Source organism: Tachypleus tridentatus, chromosome 7 (assembly GCF_004210375.1).
Source record: "Tachypleus tridentatus isolate NWPU-2018 chromosome 7, ASM421037v1, whole genome shotgun sequence".
NCBI lineage: Eukaryota > Metazoa > Arthropoda > Merostomata > Xiphosura > Limulidae > Tachypleus > Tachypleus tridentatus.
Genome location: NC_134831.1, coordinates 73,686,154 through 73,710,360, shown reverse-complemented (window position 1 = coordinate 73,710,360; position 24,207 = coordinate 73,686,154). Strand labels below are relative to the sequence as shown.

At 34.9% G+C, this 24,207-nt stretch overlaps 1 protein-coding gene across 2 annotated transcripts; it reads left to right on the top strand.

Annotated features, from left to right (window-relative positions):
* Window positions 1-20,267, top strand: LOC143255975 (uncharacterized). 2 transcript variants are annotated; one of them, XM_076512471.1, is made up of 5 exons: window positions 1-252; window positions 2,783-3,286; window positions 4,411-4,531; window positions 13,901-14,093; window positions 17,219-20,267. In XM_076512471.1, exons 3-5 carry the CDS (start codon window positions 4,481-4,483, stop codon window positions 18,250-18,252), a joined length of 1,278 nt encoding a protein of 425 aa, XP_076368586.1. In that variant the 5' UTR covers window positions 1-252; window positions 2,783-3,286; window positions 4,411-4,480; the 3' UTR covers window positions 18,253-20,267. The 2 variants fall into 2 exon arrangements, with proteins under 2 accessions (XP_076368586.1, XP_076368585.1); XM_076512470.1 differs by lacking the exon at window positions 2,783-3,286 and having other exon boundaries at window positions 4-252.
* Window positions 20,268-24,207: the final 3,940 nt, after the last annotated feature.

Genomic DNA, 24,207 nt, shown 5'->3' with positions numbered 1-24,207 from the left:
TAATATTTTATATTTTTAAAAAATTAATTATTGTTTCATGGTGTCAGTTAGCGTTTTAAATATTAAAAAAAATATCTTTATGTGTATATATGTATCTCGAGCTTTAGATCCAAATCACAAAATGGCTACTCTATTGTTCGGCTTTGTGATTTGAGCTACTAACCCTACTGAAACTTTCAAGATTAAAATAAATTTACGAAAAAAAAAAAAAGGAGGGGAATAGGTTTTAACCTTTGTTGCGTAAACATCAAGGTAAGCTTTGATATTGTGGAAATAATTAACAGCAAATAATTTACCGACAAAAATATTTAGGGTAGAAGGATTAGTGCTACTACTACTAGTAGATATTAATAAGCTAGTACTGAGTAGCTTCGCGCGACGTTCCTATCACCGCGAATCATATTCACATATCGAGTTTGTCAACATTTTGAAATTTGTTCAGTCTGAATAAAGATTAGAACTTACAGCAAAAGTCATACCTGTTGTTTAGCTTTAAATTTTAAAATGGATATATAACAAAACAAGCATCCAGTTTAGTACGTCAATTTTTAAAATTATTTTAAATTTCAAGGAAGAGTTTCTATTCACCATACATCACACAGTGAAAATAATATGATTCAAATGATGATTGTGGTATATTTAGTGTTTTTTTTAACAATACAGTATTTTTACTGCAGAAGATAATAATAATTTTATAATAACAAGAGGCTACTCTTGTTATAAAAAACCAAATAAGAACACAAAAGAGGCAGAGGTACATCCACATGATGGTTTGGGTTACCTTATTGTAAGAAAATTCATTAGAACAAAATTGAAATTCAAAATATAACTTAATTAATCTTGTATTATTCAAACAGTTCAATGAAACTTGTCTGTAAGAATTTATTAATGTCACTTAAATGATTATTTACCATATTTTTATGGCTACAGCCACACTGACCAATCCCAGATCTGTGAAGTTAAAACACCACATATCTACTACATTTTAATTTGCTAAACGTCTGAACAAAATCTGGAAAGCTACTAGCAATAATTACAAAATCTTTTGTATGCAAAAAGTCAGTAGTATTATACTAAAGATTTTTCTGAATTTTAGATTATTTTTTTTAGGCATTCTGAGCCAAAGGTGATTTTTGTGCTGAGAATATAAATGCTCTTATTATTTTGTAGTTTTCATATTTCATTTTCATAATCTCTAGAATCTCCTGCAGAATATAAACTTTTTTTTTGGTAAGATATATTTATTTCTTCAGTTGTTTACCATAATACTAAAAGCATCATTGATTGATAAATCAGTAGAGAAATCAATAAGGTACAGTTAAAAAATATAAGTTCTAAACTGATTACAGTATTGATATAAATTTACTCCTTTCCACATCTCTTATTTTATGGTTTTATTACAGTGCTTTTTACACAGTGGGACAGTAATCCTTGTGTCTAAGCAAAGCAATAAATCTTAGAAGGAATTATTAGGGTTTTTTTGGTAGATATAAATAGAACATGTATTTATGTTAATATATGAGAGCCATATATTGCTTGAGAAATTGCAGATACTTTAATGTCACTGTAGCTTTATAAGGCCAAGCTGAGAAATTTATAATTTTTCTGCATTTCAATTACTTTTCTTAATAGTATATAACAGTAAATTAAAAAATGCAGAAGAAAAAGATTTGTAGTGCTCTGTACATTATCAAACTGGCTTAACTTGTAAATCCGAAGCCATTTTTTCCTTCAGTTTTGTTGAGGTTCGTAATTGTGGGTGTCCAGAAATTAACATGTGTAACTTTCAAACAGGCTTCTTATAACACACAAATGTCACTGTAGAATAAAATGCTCCAAAACTACTATAGTTTATCTACCTTTTTAGGTAAACTGTAAATAGGTTAAAAAATTACCATAGTTATTCAGAGCAACAAAACCATGATCATTCTATGTGGCATTTCTCTCCCTGGCAAGTTTAAAAGAACACTTGTGACCTTGTTTCATGAAAAAAAACTTGTTCATTTATTAGCTATAAGTGTCCATTGGCTATGTAAAGTTAATTAACAAACAATTTTGAAAGTTGGAGAAAGAGGAAAAGGGGCTTATTTGGTGAGTTTGAAAAGTTTTTGATATTTGAACTTGGTAATATTATACAGTGATGGGAAAAAAATTAATGTATTACACACTTTTTTGTACACATTTCTTGGTTCCTGTGATGTTTCTATGAGCATGTGCATTGTGGAAATGTTAATACTAGTATAAAATGGTTATGAAAATTGTGTGGTGTGAGGTGACTTGTATTTCCATCACCTTTATTAACAAACCAATCATGACCAATGTATTAAGGCACATGATCAACAGATGTAGCAAATATGACAATATTCTCAGAGTAAGAAAATGTATGTTTAAGGCCCACTAATTGACTGAACATAGTCGCAGGCAGGAATCTGTTTTTTAGTTCAATATTTGGTTGCGCCTCCTTTGACTGTAATGACTAGAAACTGAATGTAGATAGTTAATGATGTCACCTTCAAATTAAGACTTCCTGCACTGCAAAGGTGCTTCTCAGTTACTTCTCTTGTACTTTGTTACCCATTATCTTCCAGTAGTTTTTGATAAGATTGAGATCTTGGTTGTTCTCTGGCCAGTGTAGTGTCTTCATCCTTTCCCTTCAAAGACAGTCATTCACATACAGTAAAACCTGTGATGTCTTTTCAGTATGTGCAAAGTGAACTTTTCTATGTATTTTCCATTTATTGCATAAAATTCATGGATATTACTAACTTTTTTTTTTTTTTAGCTTTGTGGCAGGAAGCATCTAGCTGGCCAGTGCACCATGGAAGGTGCACTGTTCAACTCCATTGTAGGAAACTGAATTGTTGGCTTTAACTTAGATTTGAAGATTTCAGTACAGTCATTAACACTGAGATTGCCTTTTACAAAATACAAGCATCCCACACCCTGAACAAAGATGCATCCATGTACACCTGGCCCTGCATATCCTTTATATTTGTATTCAGACCAGTTGTATGAAACTATCCTCCACCCTGATGTAGTACAAAATCCTTCCCATCAAACCTGTGCAGGTTGACCTTTGACTTGTCTAAGGTGATCAGGACCTGTTATTTGACTTAGTTGAGCCTCATCTCGTTGGTGATGGTTTCTTTTTTGGCCATCTTGCTAAGAGACTGGCTAAGCACAGGTTAGACTGGATACTGTGGGTGTTAGCAGTGACCTCTGGAGTTTCCTACCATGCTCTTTTGAGATCTTTGGACCACTGACATTCCTAAGACTTTATCACTTGGTATTAACCTGAAACTGGAAAAAGTTAAAGTACACTTAGAGAACTATAAATTATGAAGAATTTGTTAGAGAATAGTTCAATAACATACAATGATTTATAATTTTTCAATAGCTTATTTTATAGTTTTTGTTGTTAGATTAAGTTTGTTTTTTTTCAATAGCTCTGGGTTTAGTCTTACTGCCAGAACATTTTGTGCAGCTGATACAGAATTTTTTTTATGATGAAACATTAATTTTGGTTGAGCTCTCATTCTGTTAAAATCAGTAGTTTAGGTTCTTAAAAATAAATTTTGACTGTACAAAATGGTTCTTGAAATTCCTGTGCAACCAGTGTAAAATATACAGAACTGTGATTTATCCAGTGATAAGGAGTAATATTAATATGTAAGAAAGCTTTCTACTTGTATATATAGCAGGTAAGGTAGTGCTTAAACTCTGGGATGGTTATTTCTCACTTACTGTTCTGTAAGTACCTTGTTTTTCACATAAGGATTTAGTTAACATTTTAACCCTTGGAACACCATTATCATGATCTAATAAGTCATACTATATTTTATTAGATCAGTTAGTAGTATGATACAGTAGTCCTGTGTTGTTTAGATTTTTTTGTGCTTTCTTAATTTATTTGCATGTGTCAATTTAAGTTTGATATAAATGGGCTTTTAAATTTCAATGACACTCATTTCATGCTGACTCGAGACAACATTAAACTCTATATAACTCCTTTATCTTTGTGTTGTTAAAAATCACTCAGTTCAATTGGACTTTGACTTTATGTGTTCATATTGGAAAATTGAATGTAAATATTGAAACAAATTAACTATTTGTTGGTCATTTTAGTGTAAGGCGTGATAACAGGGAACACTTTTTAGAAAATAAAAGTTTTGAGGTGGCTCGATTGGGTGATGAAAACAACTTTGTTATAAATGCATGAATAAAGTCATACATTAACAATAAAGTTTACATTACCCAGTTATGCTGTCTCAGAACTTGTAAGTTTCATCATTGAAAGCTTATTTAAATTCTCTGTTATTACATGTAGATGCTATTTAGTATGTTTGCCAATTTTTTGTTGTTATTTAGTGCAGAAATGCAAATCTGATGTTTTTGTTTATTTACTTTAAGGTGCTCTGTTCCTGAAACCAACTTGAAAAGAAACCATTTCATCTTCAGGATTAGTTTAAAAAACTGTATCATGTATATTACACCAGATAAAAACTTGACAGATGACAGTGAAGATGAAGAGGTACAGTGTATTAATCAGTTTCTGCTTCACTAAGAATGTTTTAAATTAACATTTGTGAAAGAGAAGATTTTATGAAAGAACAAAGATTGTATCTAAGATTTATAAATATGTGCTTGCCACTTTTGATTTTCAAACCAGTACTAACTTTATCGATCTAAAAATAAAAAAGTAGAGTCTTTGAAATTGGAAATTTTATGTTTCCCTTTAACAACTATATCATTTTATGGTTGTTTTAAGGAGTTATTGACATTATATCTAGTAGATATTTTGCATGGGATATTTTATTTTAGTGTTAGGTTTAAAAAAAATGTCTCAGCTATGTGGCTAATTTGTTTTAATTTAAATTCTTAACAAAAGTTAATCTACATTTATTATTGAGTAGTGGCTGTATTTGTACCAGTGATAGTATTATTTTAGTGGCTATATTTACATCAGTAATGTTACATAAACATTAGATAAAGAAATTGTTATAGAAGGTATACTATTAAATATGGTTTCAGAATTCAGTTTTTCCTGACTTTGTTGTGAGCCTAATACAGTATTTAATAAAGAAATTCAAAATATATTTTAAAGCTTAGATTTCTCTATGATGATCTGTAAGTGAACACTCAACAGGCATAGTCTGCAGTTCAAAATGGCATAACTTATGAACTGATAGCTGCCATTATGGCTCTAACTTGTTGTGATTTAGACTTGAAAATACATAATTGTGCATCCATAATGGTAATGTCATTAAAGTAACCATTAATGAGTGAAAACAGATATAAACATAACTTTTTTACATTTATTTTTGTGTATGATGGTTGTTAAATAGTATCTAATATTATGGTTTTAAAATGTTACAATTTTTTTAAACATGTTTAATTTTTACAGATACACACTGTATATTCAAATAATAAAAGTATTAAATCATTATGCTTTAGTGTAAATATCAGATCGACTGATATTTCAAATATTAAGTGTACAGCTCAAGCACTGGTTAAGAAGCTAACACATAGGATCAACTACATCAGTTGTGACGTTCTCACCCAAAACCCTAAATTCAAACACTTTTGAAGAATAATAGTCAACTATTTAAAAGCACTCAAGTTTTAGGTCTTGCTTGAAAATGTATACAGCTCATGTTCATTATTTAGGCAGACTTGAACGTGGCATGTAGAAAGATAGAAATAGTACTTTTGATTTATAATATTATGTGTTTGATTCTGTTAGAAATATTCACCTACCATAAGTTTCCTTAAATAGAAAAATGAAAGTTTGAAACCTTTTAAATTTGTCTCATTTAAACGTTTTTGGAGACATTAGTGATAGGGGAAAAGGAAGTGACTTGAGGAGGGGCAGATCAGTTTTACTCTAAATACAAATAAAGATTTATCTTGCCAAGTCAATCATTTATATACAAAAACGGCTCGTTTGGGTTGAGAAAATATTTTACATAGAAGAGCGAACAACGTTTCAACCTTCTTCGGTCATCGTCAGGTTCACAAAGAAAGAGGTAACTGACCGGATGCTGACCACATGTTTGAAAGGGGTTGTGTAACTGTGTGTCGAAATGTAGAGGGCGGTATTAGATGTTTTAATATATAATTTTATATAATAAAATAAATAAATAAAATTTATTTACTTATACAACAACTTAAACCCAAAATAAATCAATATAAAGGAACGCCTTTATACCTATATTAAATATAATAAAATAAAATTATATATTCAAACATCTAACACCGCCCTCTACTTTACGACTCTCAGTTACAAAACCCCTTCAAACATGTGGTTAGCTTCCGGTCAGTTACCTCTTTCTTTGTGAACCTGACAATGACCGAAGAAGGTCGAAACGTTGTTCGCTCTTCTATGTAAAATATTTTCTCAACCCAAACGAGCCATTTTTGCATATAAATTTCTCAACAAGTGGGTTTCTTGACATCACTGATAAGTCAATCATTTGTTTTAATGTTATGCATGGCCATTTTGTCCCAGTGAGCATTTTGTGTGTATACATTTGGATGCTTTTGTATTTCCACCTAGTAACAAGTGGGTTTTAGCTGTTTTATTTCAGCAGGGACCAAAGTTGTTTTTATTTACATTATAACTGACCATATTTGTGGTGGTTCCCTCGGTGTGGATTCCCGTACGTGGTGAGGGAACCTCCCAGGGAAGGTTCTGTTCTATCTGGTTACCTTCTCTGGGATCTAAATATCCACCCACGTGTTTGCCGTGCGTGGCGACCCGTGAAGGGGAGGAGAGGATCCTGGTGGTTGAGGGGTCCAACCCTAACACACCACTTTGGCCTCGAATTCCTGTAGACGGGCAGCCTTTGGGTGGCCCCCCTTGGGTCAATCGGCTGGTCTACTTGGGCTAGAGTCAACCAAGTACCAGTGTTGGAAGTTCTCAACGGGTGCTGTGGACATTGTGCCTGATGCTGGTGTTTGGGTATAGTGCTCACGAAACCCTGGCGTTGCTGCATTGCCCTTGCATGACATTGTAGTGCGTCCCCTCGTAGGGCTCCATGGTGGGTGGGGTCAGTGGGTACCGAAATTTTTCCTTTTTCCTATGGATCCTCTAAAAATTTAATTAAAATTGTAAAAAACAGTCAATGGGTAGCGACCACGTTTGAATACTCAGAACAGCAATCTTCAACATTAGTAACACACGCACCTCATTTTCTTATATTACATTCTCTTCGGAAAACCTTGAGGGCAAATGTCCCCTTTTTTTATTCAAAAGGGACTAGAGGGACTTGCTGGCTCTCCAAAGTCAGTAAAGAAACTTCGATCTGGTGACATATTGGTTGAAACATCCACATCCCAACACAGTGAACTCCTCTTGAATTCAAAGGCAATTGGGGATATACCTATTGAGGTTACACCCCATGCTACCTTGAATTCTTCATGAGGAGTTATTGTTGAAAGGATTTGAAGAACGTTCCCGAGTCAGAGATTCTCGCTGGTCTCTCCACTCAAGGAGTTTCTGCAGTGAGGCATCTCCACTGCGCAAAGATGGAGTTACACTGCCAACAAATACCCTCGTTTAACATTTACTTCACCACGCGCACCTGCCACCATCAAGGCAGGTTATCTCATTGCAGGGTTTGGCCATACATACCAAACCCTCTTCGATGTTTCCAATGTCAGAGATTCGGCCACTCAAAGACATCTTGTCGTGGTTCCCTGACATGTGCTCGTTGTGGAGGCAAGGACCACAATGCCTATGACTGTGACATGAACCCACATTGCGTAAACTGCAATGGTTCTCACCCCTCTTACTTTCATTCTTGCCCAAAATGGTTGGAGGAAAAAGAGGTGCAGCGTTTGAAAACGACACATAACATTAGTTATCCTGAGGCTCGGAAATTGCTGTCCACAACTCCATCTCGGACATATGCTGCTGCACTTCATTCCACAACTACAGTGGGAGTGCAGACAGATCTCTCTGTGCCTCCAAGAGAATTGTTTTCAAAACAAATGAAAAGCCTTTTGACCTTCGTGGTTAAAAAGGTTGATGAATTGACTTCCACACCCATCTCTGTTCCTCCCATACCTTCCAACAAACCTCAAGATCCACGTCCTTCAGTTTCAAATACAGGCATTTCTTCTGATACATCTTTTTCTCCCACCACAAGAGACAAAACAATTATTCGTTCAAGCGTCCTCAGTCACTGGATTCCCCTTCAATAACAAAACCTGCCCACCCGACCCAGAGCAGGATCCATGGAGGTTGATAGACCTCCTCCGACTAAAGACAGTAAAGAAAAAAGGACGTGGTCGTAAACCGAAGGGTTCTACAGCCACTTCACCTACCCGTTCTTAAAAATGGCCACCTTGATACAATGGAACTGTCGAGGTTTACGTTCTAATCTGGATGATATCAAAATGCTGGTTGCTTCCTACCATCCTGTTTGTCTTTCTTTACAAGAAACATTTCTCAAAACTGCTGATACTGTCTCCATTCGGCAGTTTTCTCTGTACAGAAATGACAGGTTGTGTGATGGTCGAGTACATGGAGGGTGGCACTGTTGGTTGATCAACACGTGCCCACCCTGTCTTTGTCACTCAACACACCCTTGGAGGCTGTAGCCATCCGTGTTTCCTTGGGTCATACCATCACTGTTTGTTTTCTGTACCTGTCCCCTGGAGAGACATATGATCAATCAGATCTTGATGCTCTCGTTGAACAATTGCCATCTCCATTTCTAATCCTAGGGGATTTTAATGGACATCATCCCCTCTGGGGAAGTGCTATTATTGATGGGAGGGGCCGATCTGTAGAGCGGATGCTCTCTGATCACAGTCTTTCTCTTTTCAATACTGGTTCTTCCACTTACTTTCATGCACCTAGTCAGTCCTTTACCGCTATTGATCTCTCAATTTGCTCCCCTTCATTATTCTCCCATTTTTCATGGAGGGTTGACAGTAATCCACTAGGCAGTGATCATTTTCCGATCCTTTTGAGATAGACTGGCCGTGGTCGATGCCACCCTACCTGCGTGCCCCGGTGGAAGCTGGATCAGGCAGACTGGTCCACTTTCACTGCTCTCGCAGAACTTGATCCTGCCATCGTAAATCAGCCATCAATAGACGACTGTGTAGCAGTGGTAACTGACTGTATTACACATGCAGCTGCTCAGTGTATTCCTAAAACCTCGACACGTTTTCCACGATATCCTCGTCCGTGGTGGAATCCTGCTTGCCACTTAGCACGGAAGGCTCAAAAGCGGGCCTGGGATACTTTTCGTAGATATCCCACACTTTCAAACCGGGTTACTTTCCAACGCGCCCGTCCGTGCACATGCTATGTGGGTAAGACGTCAAAGCCAGAAGGAATCTTGGATTAAGTTCACAACCAGCATATCTTCAACCACCAGTTCCAAGATCATATGGGACAGGATTCGAAAGGTTAATGGGCACTACAATTCTGTCCTCCTCTCAATCTTACTCTCAGATGGTCAGGAGGTGACTGATGTTCGGAACATCGCTAACACTCTAGGTGAAAGCTTTTGCCGGGTATCTAGCACTTCTGCTTGTTCCTCCACCTTCCTGGCCATCAAGACTTGGGCAGAGCGATCACCTCTTTCCTTTCGAACTGACTGTTTCTTTGACTATAATTGTCCCTTTACCCTGGTGAAACTAAAAAATGGCCCTTCATCGGTCTGCCAGTACATCTGTTGGACCTGATGATATTCATTATGACATGCTGCACCATCTATCTCCTGCTTCTCTTGATGTCCTTCTGATTGTTTTCAACCGGATCTGGCAGGAGGATGTTTTTCCTGATGCCTGGCACCAGGCTATTATTTTACCTTTCTCTAAGCCAGGAAAAGATCCCAAGATTCCTTCAAACTACTGTCCAATTGCTTTGTCGAGCTGTCTCTGTAAGACATTAGAAAGGATGGTTAATGCTCGTCTTGTTTGGTTCCTTGAATCAAACAACCTCCTCTCGCCCACCCAGTGTGGGTTCTGTTGACAGCACTCCACCACAGACCACCTAATTTGTCTTGAAACATCTATCAGAGAAGCCTTTCTCAACCGCCAACATCTTGTATCAATATTCTTTGACATAGAGAAGGCTTACGACACAACATGGAGGTATGGCGTTTTGCGAGACCTCCATACATATGGGTTACGTGGCCATCTACCCATGTTTATTAAAAAATTTTTAATGGACAGGAGATTCCAAGTTAGTGTGGGTTCGACATTTTCCTGTTCTTTTGTACAGGAACTTGGAGTCCCTCAAGGCTGTGTATTGAGTGTTACACTCTTCAGTATAAAGATAAATGCCATCACTGAACAACTCCCTCTCACTCTTGCGAATGGGCTGTATGTCGACGACTTTCACATCTCATGTCAGTCATCAAACATGAGATATATTGAGCGGCAACTACAAACTGCCCTCAATCATGTACTGAAGTGGACTCTGGCGAACGGCTTTAATATCTCTCTCTCCAAAACTGTATGCATGCACTTTTGCCGCCGACGGGGTATTCACCCTGATCCTGAACTTCATATCGGTGAAGTTTTGCTGCCAGTGGTCCCGGAGACCAAGTTCTTGGGCCTTATCTTTGATCGTAAACTGACCTTTATACCACACTTAAAGCAGCTTCGGGTCAAATGCACAAGAGCACTGAACATCCTCCATGTTCTCTCTTCTACCAGTTGATGGGGGAAGATCGCTGTTCAATGTTAAAGGTATATCGTGCTCTTATTAGATTGAATCTCGATTATGGATCAATGGTCTATGGCTCTGCCAGACCCTCGGCCTTAAAGATGCTGGACCCCATTCATCACCAAGGACTTCGACTCTGCACTGGGGCTTTCCGTACCTCTCCAGTTCAAAGTATATACATTGAATCTCATGAACCTTCTCTACATCTTCGCCGTTTGCAACTATCTTTACAATATACTTCGAAATTTCATTCCTTACCAAAGCATCTCACCTGGAAATGTGTTTTCCTTCCTCGGTGGGCAGTACTTTTTCAGAACAAACGATCTGTCGTTGCTCTGTTTGGCCTTCGCATCCGGGCACAATTGGATGAATTGGGTCTGTCCTTGGATAACATTGCAGATTCCACAGGTTGGCCCATCCCACCATGGCTTATTACAGCCCCCAAATGTGACCTTTCTTTCAGTCACCTAAAAAAGGCAGATACTCCAGATTGGAAGTACCGTCTTTTATTCAATGAATATCTTTCAAACAATCATTCAGTTCCCATTTATACAGATGGTTCCAAATCAGGTAATTCAGTGGGCTCTGCTATGGTTTGCTATGGGTCAGTAGTTGCACGCAGAATCCCTTCTACAGCTTCTGTGTTCACTGCTGAACTGTATGCCATATCTCTTGCCCTGGATCATATTGCAGCTGAGCAGTACTCCAACTGCACTATTTATACTGATTCGCTTAGTTCTATACTTGCCTTGGAATCGCTACACGTTAGCTCACATCCTATTCTTGCTGATATTCAAACCGACTGGCCCATTTCTCATTAGCAGCTACTTCAATCCAGTTTTTCTGGATACCAGGCCATGTTGGTATTCAAGGGAACGAGCTTGCAGACATGGCAGCTAAATATGTCTGCTTCAGCACCATCACTCCTATGCCTATTCCGCACATGGACTATGGTGTTGTCTTCAAGGCTCGGCCGTGCCAGCTGGCAGTCCACTTGGAGTGAGCAACGTGACAACAAACTTTTCAAATCAAACCCAAATTGGACTTTGGCCATCTAGCTTCCGTAAAGTTCGAAGGAGGAAATTGTTCTCACTAGGCTACGCATTGGTCACAGTTTTTAACTCATCATTTTCTTTTATCTGGAACTGATGCACCAATGTGTGGTTTGTGTAACACTCAAATCACTATCAGCCACGTTTTACTTTCTTGCCATCGTTACAATTCTCAACGACGGCAATATTTTAAACATATTTTTTCCCAGGGTCAGTATGTAACATTGGACAGAGTTATTGGTGATGGTGACTCTGTCCACCTTGATAATGTTTTTAATTTTTTAATGGCCATTAATCTTTTAATCTCATTTAAGTGTTGCATATTTATTCATTACACCTTTTTAATTGTGGTTCCTTTTTTACAGTTTTAATCTCTCTCTTTCAATTTGACATTGGACAATGGCCAGAACATTAAATAACTCGACACCAGGACTGGAAAGGCCAACTTCAGGTGACTAACGCTACTGTTTGAACTATCCGTTTGAACTACTCGTTAGTCGTCCTGAAGAGTTGTTATTATACTTTTGCTGCATATCATTTCACACTTTTACTACTTAACTTTTTAGTACTGGCCATATTGACTCATAACCCGAAACCAGGACTGGAAAGACCAACTTCAGGTGACTGACGGTGGTTTTTATACTTACCTGTTAGTCTTCCTGGCGGGTTATGATCATTACCATTCTGCTACAGGTAGTCCTTTACAACTTTGTTGACTGGATGTCAACATTGGTTTTTACGCCATTTTCTGTTTTAATTGCTGTTTTGCTTTTATCTTCAATTACTTTTACAAATTTTACTCCATTTACTTGACTTTATCTTTTTTACTGGACATTTTGCTACTCATTGTTACAATTTTGCTATGTATCTTTTAAAACTTCTATTCTTTTACATTTTGATACTGGTTGCTATGACACATAACCCGGAACCAGGACTGGAAAGACCAACTTCAGGTGACTGACGGTGGTTCTTGAACTTACCTGTTAGTCTTCCTGGCGGGTTATGATCATTACCTTTTTGCTAGAGTAAATACCTTACAACTTCTTATACTCTGCCTTCTATCTTAACATTGTAGACTAGGTGTCAACATTGGTTTTATACTTTTTTGTTTTACCTTCATTTCCATTTATGTCTATTACTACATTTATTTATTTTTTTTTACATTTTTACCGAATGTCTGGCGCAGATAGCCTCGCTGCTTTGTGCCATAAAACACTAAATCAATCAATCAATCAATTGTGGTGGTTTTTTATACATGGTAAGAGATGGAAATGTAATTTATTGGAATAAGGGTCCCAATTCTAATAAGATGTAACATTAGAAAAAAAATTAAAGTTCATTATTATGACATTCTTCAACTGGAAATAGTAGGGAAAGACAGCTAGTGCAAATATGTATTATCTTATAGCCCTTCAGTATTTGTTTAATGTCCCTTCACGAGTATAAATTATAGAAAACTGAAGTGGCAACTGTAATTTTTAACTCCTGGATAAGAAGGAAACATATGGCATGACTGTATTTATGAAGAGATTTATCAGGAGAAAAAGTTAGGAGTTTTGGATATTTTTTTAGAAACATAATAAACCTTGTGTTTTCTTAATGAACCTGCTCTATGTGTGTGTGTGTCTGTACATGAATATGCACACACACACAGGTTATATCCCTTGCCTAGCTTTCTGCTGAGTTTCATAATCTTGTTTGTTTTTTTAATCACTATACAAGAAATATTGAATCATGTTTGTTACATCAAACCTATATAACTTGTTTATGAATGAAAAGAGATTTTGAAAACTACTATGTGATCATATGTTTTGAAACATTACAAGAAACTGTATAAGCTTATTTGGTGTATGTCTGTTAATGCACAACAATGTATAAGTATGTTTATTATATTTTCCTCAATGAACTGGTTGGTTTTCATATTGGTATTTTTAGAGGGAAGAAGGTGTGTAAAAATAATTATTCAAAAGTTTTTATTAAAACAGTTTGTACCTGAATAATCTTATCTACATGTTGGAATCTGTGATGTAGAAATATTTGTAATTTTAATCTGTGTAACAAGATTACTGAAGATTTTCTTATTTAACTGGTTTTTCTGGATTACTAGTGAAAATTGTAAATTACGGATAACAATAATTTGTTTGTTGTGTCTTTGTAGATGGTTACTGTTGAGATTAAAGACGAATTATCCAGTGATGCAGCAAGTGACGTAGGTTTACAATTAAGTGTAACTGATGAAGAATTTAATTATGAAAATTTAGAACATGATAACAAGGATCTTATGAGAGAACAGGAGGAAGTTTCAGAAGAAATAAAATCTGAAGAGGAATTTGCATCAGCGATAAACTCTAGTAAGTTTAACTGTAGAACTACCTTGTAAAATGCATGTCAAACTTTTAATAATTATTAAAACTAATGTGAGTAACATCTGGGTTGTTACATGACTGCATTTAAGGAAATTAAATGGATCTTTGTACAGTTTATACAAATCATTCAAATCTTAGTGTATAAATACATAAAATATTGTAAATTACATGTGCTGGAAAAATAATATCAGAAGCTTACTATAGAAGTAGCTTGTAGTTGTATAGAAGCTGAACGTAATACAGAAAAAATTGTAAAGATTAATAATGCACAGTTTGGTACCCTTGCACACTGCAGCTTTGTTATATAATAAAAGTATTAAAAGAAATAATGAGTTTCTTTCCTTTTTTAGCTGTTTTATAAAATTATGAACATTTTAAACTGTGAATTGTACGTTTCAACTATAGTTGTTAATATTATACTGAAAGTAAATTGTTAAAATGTTTGTTCTTGATCAAATTATCTTCAATGTGTGGGCTCTTAAAAATTGTGTGACTGATTAAAAATTTAAACCACAAAAAAGATGATAACAGTGGGCAAACTGTGGTGGGCAAAGAGCACAAGCATGTGGTTGTATGCTTTCTGTGGCTAGCAGAGATCAAATCACCTAATCTTTTGCAAAGGTGATACTGTAGCAAGTTATAGAATATATCTACCAATTAAGAATTCTGCTATAAAGCAGTGCCAATAGTTTCAAAGGTCAGGAAGTGTCGTACAAGAAGAAACTAAATTAAGTTAATTACCTGGCTGGTATGCTCACCTCTGTTCTATTTCTCTAGGATTATGTAAAAAGTATTATCTACAGGGCAAAGGTGAGCAATTTGGAGTTGTTACATAAATGGATTACCAATGTATGAACTACTGTGACACCTAATATGATAGCCAAAGTTGGAAATTATATATCAACTTGATATACCAAGGACCACAAGTAGTTTATGACACAACCACCTACATGTGTCTTTCATCCATCACATAATGTTCTGACACTGTATAAACAATCTGAACATGCTCAATAAACATCCTATGAAATACAGATTTCATGATTAATGTTCTCCAAAATTAATGAATTTGGGTTAATTAGACTAACCTAAATGATTGTTATGTTCATGACATGTGTAAAGGTATTTTTCAAAAATGCTACTCACCTTTCTACACAATGGAGTGCTATATCCTTATTTCACTATTGAAGAAGTTTTGTACATGTGCTAAGCCTTGAAAGTGTTCTTTTCTTACTTTTGTTTTCTGAAATTTATGAATTTCATTTAGAACTTCTAATATAAATTGTAATTTTTTTTTTACATTAATTTGACTTCCTCTCTAAATCAGATTATGAGATTTGGGATGTATGTTCCAGAGTCAGTGATGTGGTTTATTTGACAGGACTATTTCCAGTTGTTATTTACCCAGTGTTCATATTTTGATACCTAATCACTTCATTATGAAAGATAGTAGAAAGACATATGAAGTGTACTTAACAACAGTTTATATACAAATTCATTACTTTCCTGGACATTATTCCATACAATTTATCATAACCATATTTCTGAAACCTTCCAAGGTTCAGAATCTTCATCATTGGAGTTGTCTCATTTTTCTTCTCTTGTGTATTATGATTGGTTGGTCTCTTGCCAGGACTCTTGCTTCTATACCTTCTACTAAATCTACCTTATCTTTGAAGGTGTTTTTCCAAAACCTGTCTTTGCTTATGTTTATTTTATCAGTGGCTAAAATGAGATAACACCCATCCACCTTTATCTTCTGCTGTTTCTTGGGTAAACTTCATTTTTGCACCTCAACTCATCAGATATTTTTTCCTTTATTCCTCCCTCTACTACTTGTTGCATCACATCTCATGAAGTGTGATTTTCCCCCTCTTTTTTTTTCCACCTGCTTGTCCACCCTTGGGTCCTCAGGAGTTGTTTGTCATTCAGGACTCACTCCTATGGTTTTCAGCTACATTGTGAGGGTGTTAAAATGGAATCTGCAGATCCACCATTAGCTAGATGTTTACCAAGTTCTATTCCCTGTACTGGGAGGTATTATCTGCTGTTGTGATCCTCACTTCATATCAAACTTCAACCAATTTTCTTATACTTTTACCTGAGACTACATGGTAATGAAATGTTAAGCCTACACTGTTTCCAGTTAATACTGAAAAAATATATTAAATCCTAACAAATCTAACTAATGTGTATCAAATAAATTATTATAAGCTTGGAATAATATGAAAATAATGCTTGTCATTTATAATGAAATTCTATTTTGATCTTAAGTATCTTACATATTAGTACAGCTGTATATGGTTTAACATATTAATATATCACTGTTTATACTTTAAGCGTAACATATTTGCATTATGCTTTGTGTTTTTTAAATAAGAATTATACATTCCATTAAATTGTTTTCTTTCTGTGTACAGTGTTTTTGTTTCTTTCACTTAACATGGAAAATGTTAAAATAAGAAAACCTAGATAAAGTATATATATGAGGAAGTCAGAGTTAGAGAACTGTTTAAATATTTCTGCATTTTCTATGCATTGTATAAAGAATTGGTTAGTGTAAAACGTCACATACTGATGCTGTTGTGTTTGATTTTCTCTGTTAATACATTTTGTGTTTTTTGTCATCTATGATTTTACAGTAGGGCCCTGTGAATCACATTTTATTTTATATTGAATCATCTCAAAATATTAGAACCAAATCAAAGCTAATATACATATATAAATAGATTAAATGGTATATACAGTGAATTAATATTAAATCAAATAAAAAATGGTTTCTTTATTTATGTAGTGTTTCTATACACAGTTCATAATTGGCATAAAAATAGTTTTTATTCTAAAAACAAAAGATATAATGTACATCAAGAAGAGGAATAGTACAAAAGGAAATAGGCTCCAGTATACAGAAAATATTAAAAGCTAAATAAAGTTTACCAGAAGTGATGTAGATTCAATGATACTGAATTGGAGTCCACACTAACAAATCAAATCTTTAGTCCCAATTCACAATCAAATTGGATCTCAAAGCTTTGCAGGGCCCTATCATATAGTTCAAGTAATGTTTCCCATTACATGAAATATGGTTGTGTAATTATCTTATCTGCTTGTAGGTTCTGATGACCGTGAATGTAATCAATCAGACACAAGTTTCTCATCAGCAAATGTTCTATCATATCAGGAATTTCCCAGGAATAATTCAAATTCTAAGAATCATATGCATAACCAGTACAAAGATACAAATAGTCTTTCATTGAATAATGGGTATAGTCCTTTGGTACAGCTAAAGGAATTTGAATGTGGTGTTTATGGGAAAAAAATTGAAAATAAAAAAATAAAAGATAAAAATAGTTCAACTCGTAAGAAAGGAAACTCATTTAGTTGTGATATCTGTGGGAAAACGTACTTTAAGAGAAATCACTTAAGAGACCATCGAATGCTTCACACAGGAGAAAAGCCATTTAGTTGTGAAGTATGTGGAAAAAATTTTATTAAAGAAGGAAACCTTAGGCAACATCAATTGATCCATACTGGAGATAGACCATATAGTTGTGACATCTGTGGGAAAAGTTTTAAACGAGTTAATAATTTAAGGGATCACCGAATTCGACACACTGGAGAGAAGCCATTCTTTTGTGATTTATGTGGGAAAAACTTTCCAACGAGTGGAAACTTAAGACATCATAAATTGTTACACACTGGAAATAAACCTTTTAATTGTGACATATGTGAAAAAAGCTTCAAAATGAAACATCATTTAGATATGCATCAGACTGTTCATACAAGAGAGAAGCCTTTCTCTTGTGATGTGTGTGGAAAAATGTTTTCAAGAAGTGGTCATTTAAAGCAACATAATTTGATGCACACTGGAGAGAAACCATTTGCCTGTGATGTGTGTGGGAAAAGGTTTGGAACGAATGGAAATCTGCAACATCACATGCTGATGCACACTGGAGAAAAACCATTTAATTGTGAGATATGTGGGAAAAATTATAGAATGAGTCATCATTTAAAACTACATCAGAGAATGCACACTGGAGAGAAACCCTTCTGTTGTGATATCTGTGGGAAGAAGTTTTCAAGAAACCAAAACCTGAAACAGCATAAAAACAAAAAGCATTTGATTGCATTACCATCCGATAAGTAAAAAAAAAGTGTAGAATAAAAATTAAATCATTAGGTTATGTGGGATAAATTTAGAGCAGGTAATGCTAATAGTATTTACTCTGAGACCTCAGATAAAAAACGGAGTAATGTATGTGACAGATTTTAGTAATAGGAACTTTCAAGCATAACCAACTTTGAATTAAACAGTAACAACAAATGCATTGCATTTAATTGTATGCAGAAGAGAGTAACCATGGTAACTAACTTAATAAGACAAGCACTGTAGAATATCTTAGCTTCATAAGCTATGAAATTGTTAACATACATTCCATTGATTGACAAACTGGGAAGAACAAGAAACTAAGAAATTATGGTCTGTATGTGCAGAAACGTTTTAATTACAAGAAAAAGAAATCTATGGGCAATAGGCCTGTCACTTATGAAATGTATTAAATAAAATGGACCTCATTTATATTAAATATTTAGGGAAAAAACAAGAAACAGTTCTTTGTAAAGCCTCTTGTTTATTAATATCGCTTAGTTGAAGGTCTTAAAAAGTTTCATGTGTATGCTCGCATTTTAATGTACTTTAGTTTCAGTGTTTTTTGGAACATACAAATTTATCTTGAGAATTTAAAGGAAAAGTCAATAATGCTGTAATCCATGTCGTATTTTGCAATAATGTTATAAATACAAAGTACGTAATTATTTCGCTTGAAACTTGTAATTATTCAATGCTTACAATTCTCATATCAGACTTTCAACAGCAATTTTAGTTATTGTTTCATTAAAACGCACGCCACGCGGTTTGGCACCTCTGTTTTCATCGTGTTTAAATATAGGCAAAAATTGTGTAAACGTGTTCCAACTAAAACAAAACGTCTAAGACCATTATTTTACTTTTGTTGTATTATGAATGAAAGAGATTTTGTGTTAATTTGTTTTTAATATCTCTTCTAAAAATCAAATGTTAAAACCTCTGCGTGAAACGTGTAGTTCACTTGTCGTGCTGAAACTTGTTGTTTAAAAAAAGGTTTCTAAAAACTGTGCTTACCTTGCTGTACATTTAATGTATTGAAAAGCAGTAAACCGAATATTTCCAAGAATGATAAGGAATGACAAGTTTGCTGACTTGTCTCGTGAGTGTGGACCACCGTGATCGATAAGTTATACTGCAAAGCATAATGTTTCCTACTACACTAACTCATCCATTGTATGACGTTTCATGCTGATTTTGGAACATAGGTTACCTTGTAAATAGTAATATGACTCCAATACATTTTATTAGTACCCACTGTTGGTCAGCAGTAAGTTTATGGACTTGAACAAAGAGGTTTGTAGTTCAATTTATCAATGTGGACATAAAGATGACGACCTCCTGTGCAATTTTTCGCTGAAAAAACTTCTTTTTGTTACTAAAGGCTTTAAGTTATTATTATTATTATGACTTAAGTTTGAAGGAATTCCGATTTCATCTTCACGTGGACAGGGTTTGATTGAGATTTATTACTATAAACCCTTGGAAGTTTAGTGAGTATAAAAGTTGCTATCTCTATTACTTGTATCATTATCTCGTCTGACACTTCTTTATTGGATGTAGACGTTGAAAGATTCAGTTAGTTCGGAGTATGTTAAAAACTGAAATTAGATTTACTGTTTAGCTACATCAGCCATGTGAAGAGATGAAAAATTGATGCCCTAGTAAATTTAAACAGTGGTTCAGTAAATTCTTGGGAAAATGCACTTAAAAACAATCTTTCTCAGAGTTCATTAATATACAAAAGGTATTTTTAAAATCGGTTTCTTATTTAGGTCCAGCTGTGTGGTTTTCAGAACGAGTCTCATTATGCTGCTGTGGTCATTATTACTAGGAATTACGTTTTTAGTGACATTTTGGTTATTGCATTGCAATAAATGAATATATACCACAATTATGCTAGTACTAACTAAAACTCAATAAAACGTGTATGTGTGTCCTTTCTTCAGTCATTTTGTTGTGACTTGTGTATCTGTAGTGTCTTTAGACCATTAAACAAAAAATTTTGAAACAAGAAATGATTATTAAAATGACTAACTTCACTGTATTCTTTCTTATCTCACTAACATAAAATTAATTTCTAAAAAAAATACAATTACGACAAGTGTTTAAGAATGGTAACAAACTTCAAATTATTGTATTTCTTTATTCCACTTCGGCGTATTGATCTTTCATCTGAAAGTACGACGAGGTTTGATGTAGTAAAATATCTACACGTTTAAAATGTGTTTGAAGTAAACGTCATATCTCGTATTCATTACGTAATTTGAACCAGATGTTAAAGATTTCAAGGTTCTTGTCCCGTTGCCGTAAGATATTCGACTTATAATCTCAGGGTCGCGGGTTCGAATCCTCATCAAACCAAACATGCCCGTTCTTTCAGCCGTGGGAGCATTATAGTGTGATGGTCAATCCCACTACTCGTTGGTAAAAGGGTAGCCCAAGAGTTGTCGGTAGGTGGTGATGACTAGCTGCCTTCCCTCTAGGCCTGGCATGGCCGAGCGCGTAAGGCGTGCGACTCGTAATCCGAGGGTCGCGGGTTCGCGCCCGCGTCGCGCTAAACATGCTCGCCCTCCCAGCCGTGGGGGTCTATAATGTGACGGTCAATCCGACTATTCGTTGGTAAAAGAGTAGCCCAAGAGTTGGCGGTGGGTGGTGATGACTAGCTGCCTTCCCTCTAGTCTTACACTGCTAAATTAGGGACGGCTAGCACAGATAGCCCTCGAGTAGCTTTGTGCGAAATTCCAAAATAAACAAACAAACAAACAAGCCTTCCCTCTAGTGTTACACTGCTAAATTAGGGACGGCTAGCTCATATAGCCTTCGTGTAGCTTTGCGCAAAATTCAAAACAAACCAAATCGTGATGTAGGGCTTGTCACTCGAGTAGCTTTGTTCAAGTGTCCGAAACAGACAAACGTCGTATAATGTTAGTAAAAAAATATTGAAATATGAAAATGACGGTTTGAAAAGCCAAAGTAACTGAATGTAGTGAAAATATGTTTAAAATAGTTTCGTGTGTGGTAGGTAAACATCTAAAAGTCATGTAGAAGAATAAATATTCTATCTAGACATCCTTGTAAATTCTCTTCCACTGTATAAAGATATAGAGGTATGTGTGAATATAAACTTGATCTCGCCACTATATGATAAAAAAGAAATGGATTTATCGGTTTACCTGACCCAGAGTTTGCAGTCGGTACCGGTACTGGTTATTATATGTTGAGAACAATATGTGTTATCACATCTCCCATCTCCAGAGTTTTGACCTGTACTTCGAGTTAACAGAATTATAAATGTTTGATGGAGTAATTGTGAGTTCATACTTTAGTCGATGAACTAATCTCGCCGTCAACATCTGCAATAGCATGAAATATGGGGAGTTGATGGCTCCCATGCTCTGGAAGAGAAAGTGAATGTGTGTGCATGACTAATTGCACGTTAGGTAAGTACGTGCGTTATTATATTAACCCTTAGGATGCAGGTATGTGAAACTGTGCATGTCGTGAAGTTTTAATTAAACTACTAAATTATCATGGAATACGAACGAATCACATATAATAAACTAATATTATACAAGTTATAAGTTTTTAGTTGTAAAAGGAAATATTTAAAAACGACCTCAAATTTCTCTAGTGTGATACTTTGGAGCAGTCTTCTCTTGATTTTTTCTTCAGCATTTGGAAAACTACGTAAAGTAACGTAAAACATTCTTTATAATTTCGTCATGGATATTATCCACAGCTTTATTTTCATGTTTTTCAATCTTACAGAACTAAAGAGCAATTAATGAAAATTCAGAAGTCATTTTCCAAAAATATCCCAATATATTTCCTGAACCATATAGTTCAGACACAAAGTGACGAAAATGAAATATAAAAACGTGTAATACTATTTCAAACATAGTATAATTACCATGCGCAATGCATACAATAATAAACCTAATGAAATATATGGCCTTGTGGTTAGGGTATTTGACTCCTTATCTCTGGGGCGTTGGTTCGAATCCCATCGCATTTGAATATTTAATATTCAAATATTTATGGGATTATTCCATTCTCCCTATTGTCCCCTGGTGGGACAATGGTGAGGTTTTGGATTTACAATACTAAGATCAAGGGTTTGCTTACACTCGGTAGACACAGCAGGTAGCCCAATGTAGTTTTGTTATAACAAAACACACGCATACACCCACATCCAATTATGTTAAAATGAACTACACCAAGTTGTCATGTGAAAAAGCATACAGTACAATACTAATATAATATTTTTAAAAGTAAAAACAGTAGTGTGGCAAACACATTTGTGACTTCAAGAACGGAAATTCCGTGTGACAAAATTGTAGAAGTCAAAGTTTTGAATAAGAACGTCTTCGTTAAATCAATGTTTCATGAAGACTAAGTGGAAACGCTGAAGAGGATGCCTAAAAAATATTGTGTGAAGAGAAAGTCTATACTCAGGACATGTTGTTTCAAGTATTGATCTTACCAATAGCAAAACAGTAAGTATAGGTGTGAATATTACCTTCAAACATGTTAGCATGAAATAGCCTCAGTGAATGTGCTTAAGAAAGATAATCAAAACAAAAGGCTGAAATTGGGATCAGACTTCAAATTGTGGGATGAACAGAGCTGGAAGAGAGTGTTCCTTACAGATGAATCAGAGTATTCTTTATAGATGAATCAGAATGTTACTTATAAATGAGTCAGAGCGTTATTTACAGATGAATCAGAATGTTCTTATAGATGAATCAGAGCGTTATTTACAGATGAATCGGAATGTTTTTACAGTTGAATCAGAGCATTATTTATAGATGAATCAGAATGTCCTTTAGAGAGGAATCAGTGTTCTTTATAGAGGAATCAGAGCGCTCTTTACAAATGAATCAGTGTTCTTTATAGATGGATCCAATAATCAATGACAGTTTGTTCAACAACAAAGAATAAAATGGTATCATAGTCAACATATAACATCTATAGCGAACCATGATGAAGCTCCACTGCAAGTGTAAACTGCATCTTAGAAAATAATATTGGAGACTTACAAAATTAATGGCACCCTGAATGCTGATAGGTACAACAGATTCTTATGCATTATGTTATTCCCTTAGGATCAAAGCTTTTTTGGTTAAAAAATTCTTTTTCGCCAAAATAGTAATTCCAAGCATTCAGCAAACAAAAAGAGAGAGAGACCAATTGAACACAGAAAACTATAATTTAAACTGCACAAAGTTTGGATCATAATATGTCTATAGATGGGGGGTAAGTAATAAGGTACATATAATAATTATTTACGATTATCCATTGGTAAACTTAAGGAAAAAAAACAATGTGTACGACGTTGTTTAAAGCAAATAAAAAATGCTAGTGCACTGTACAACTCAATTTTTTTGTGTAATAATGTATTGTACTAATAATAAATTTACCAGTTAGTTTGCAATTACTCATTAATTGTGAGTTAATCATCTGGGGATTTTCATGGTTATTTCCAATCCAGTGCATTGAAATATCAGTCTATTTCTGCATAAACTACAGCAGTCATGATTACCAAAATTATCATTGTCATCAAAGAATAAGATAACTATCAACTTGTTCCAGAGAAAATCCTGAAGACACTTGTTCTTGCAAAGTACAAAACAACTATTTATGAAAAAAGGAATTAAAACTGTACAAACACGCAAAGGGCTCAAATGGATGACATTTGTAGAGTCTTTAGTTAGTCTAATTTTATATGACATTTTGTCGTTATTTTGCGAAAAGCTTATTTTTATTACAGCTATTATAACTGTCGAAATAAACTTCGATAACAAACTGCTAATAAAATTGGTTGTTTGAAAAATTAAGTACAGCACGTTAAAGATGATTTTCCTGAAATAAGAATATTCGTCAGATGAAATTCCATTAGTTCCAGTTAACCAAATAAGTGTAGTCTTGCAAAATATTAGAAGTTTAGACAAACAT

What these genes read in the sequence shown, in the direction of transcription:
- LOC143255975 (XM_076512471.1), top strand. Translation starts at nt 4,481, where the DNA reads ATGTATATTACACCAGATAAAAACTTGACAGATGACAGTGAAGATGAA. An exon ending in ATGACAGTGAAGATGAAGAG is followed by an intron (nt 4,532 to 13,900) that starts GTACAGTGTATT and finishes GTGTCTTTGTAG; the next exon opens with ATGGTTACTGTTGAGATTAA. An exon ending in TGCATCAGCGATAAACTCTA is followed by an intron (nt 14,094 to 17,218) that starts GTAAGTTTAACT and finishes ATCTGCTTGTAG; the next exon opens with GTTCTGATGACCGTGAATGT.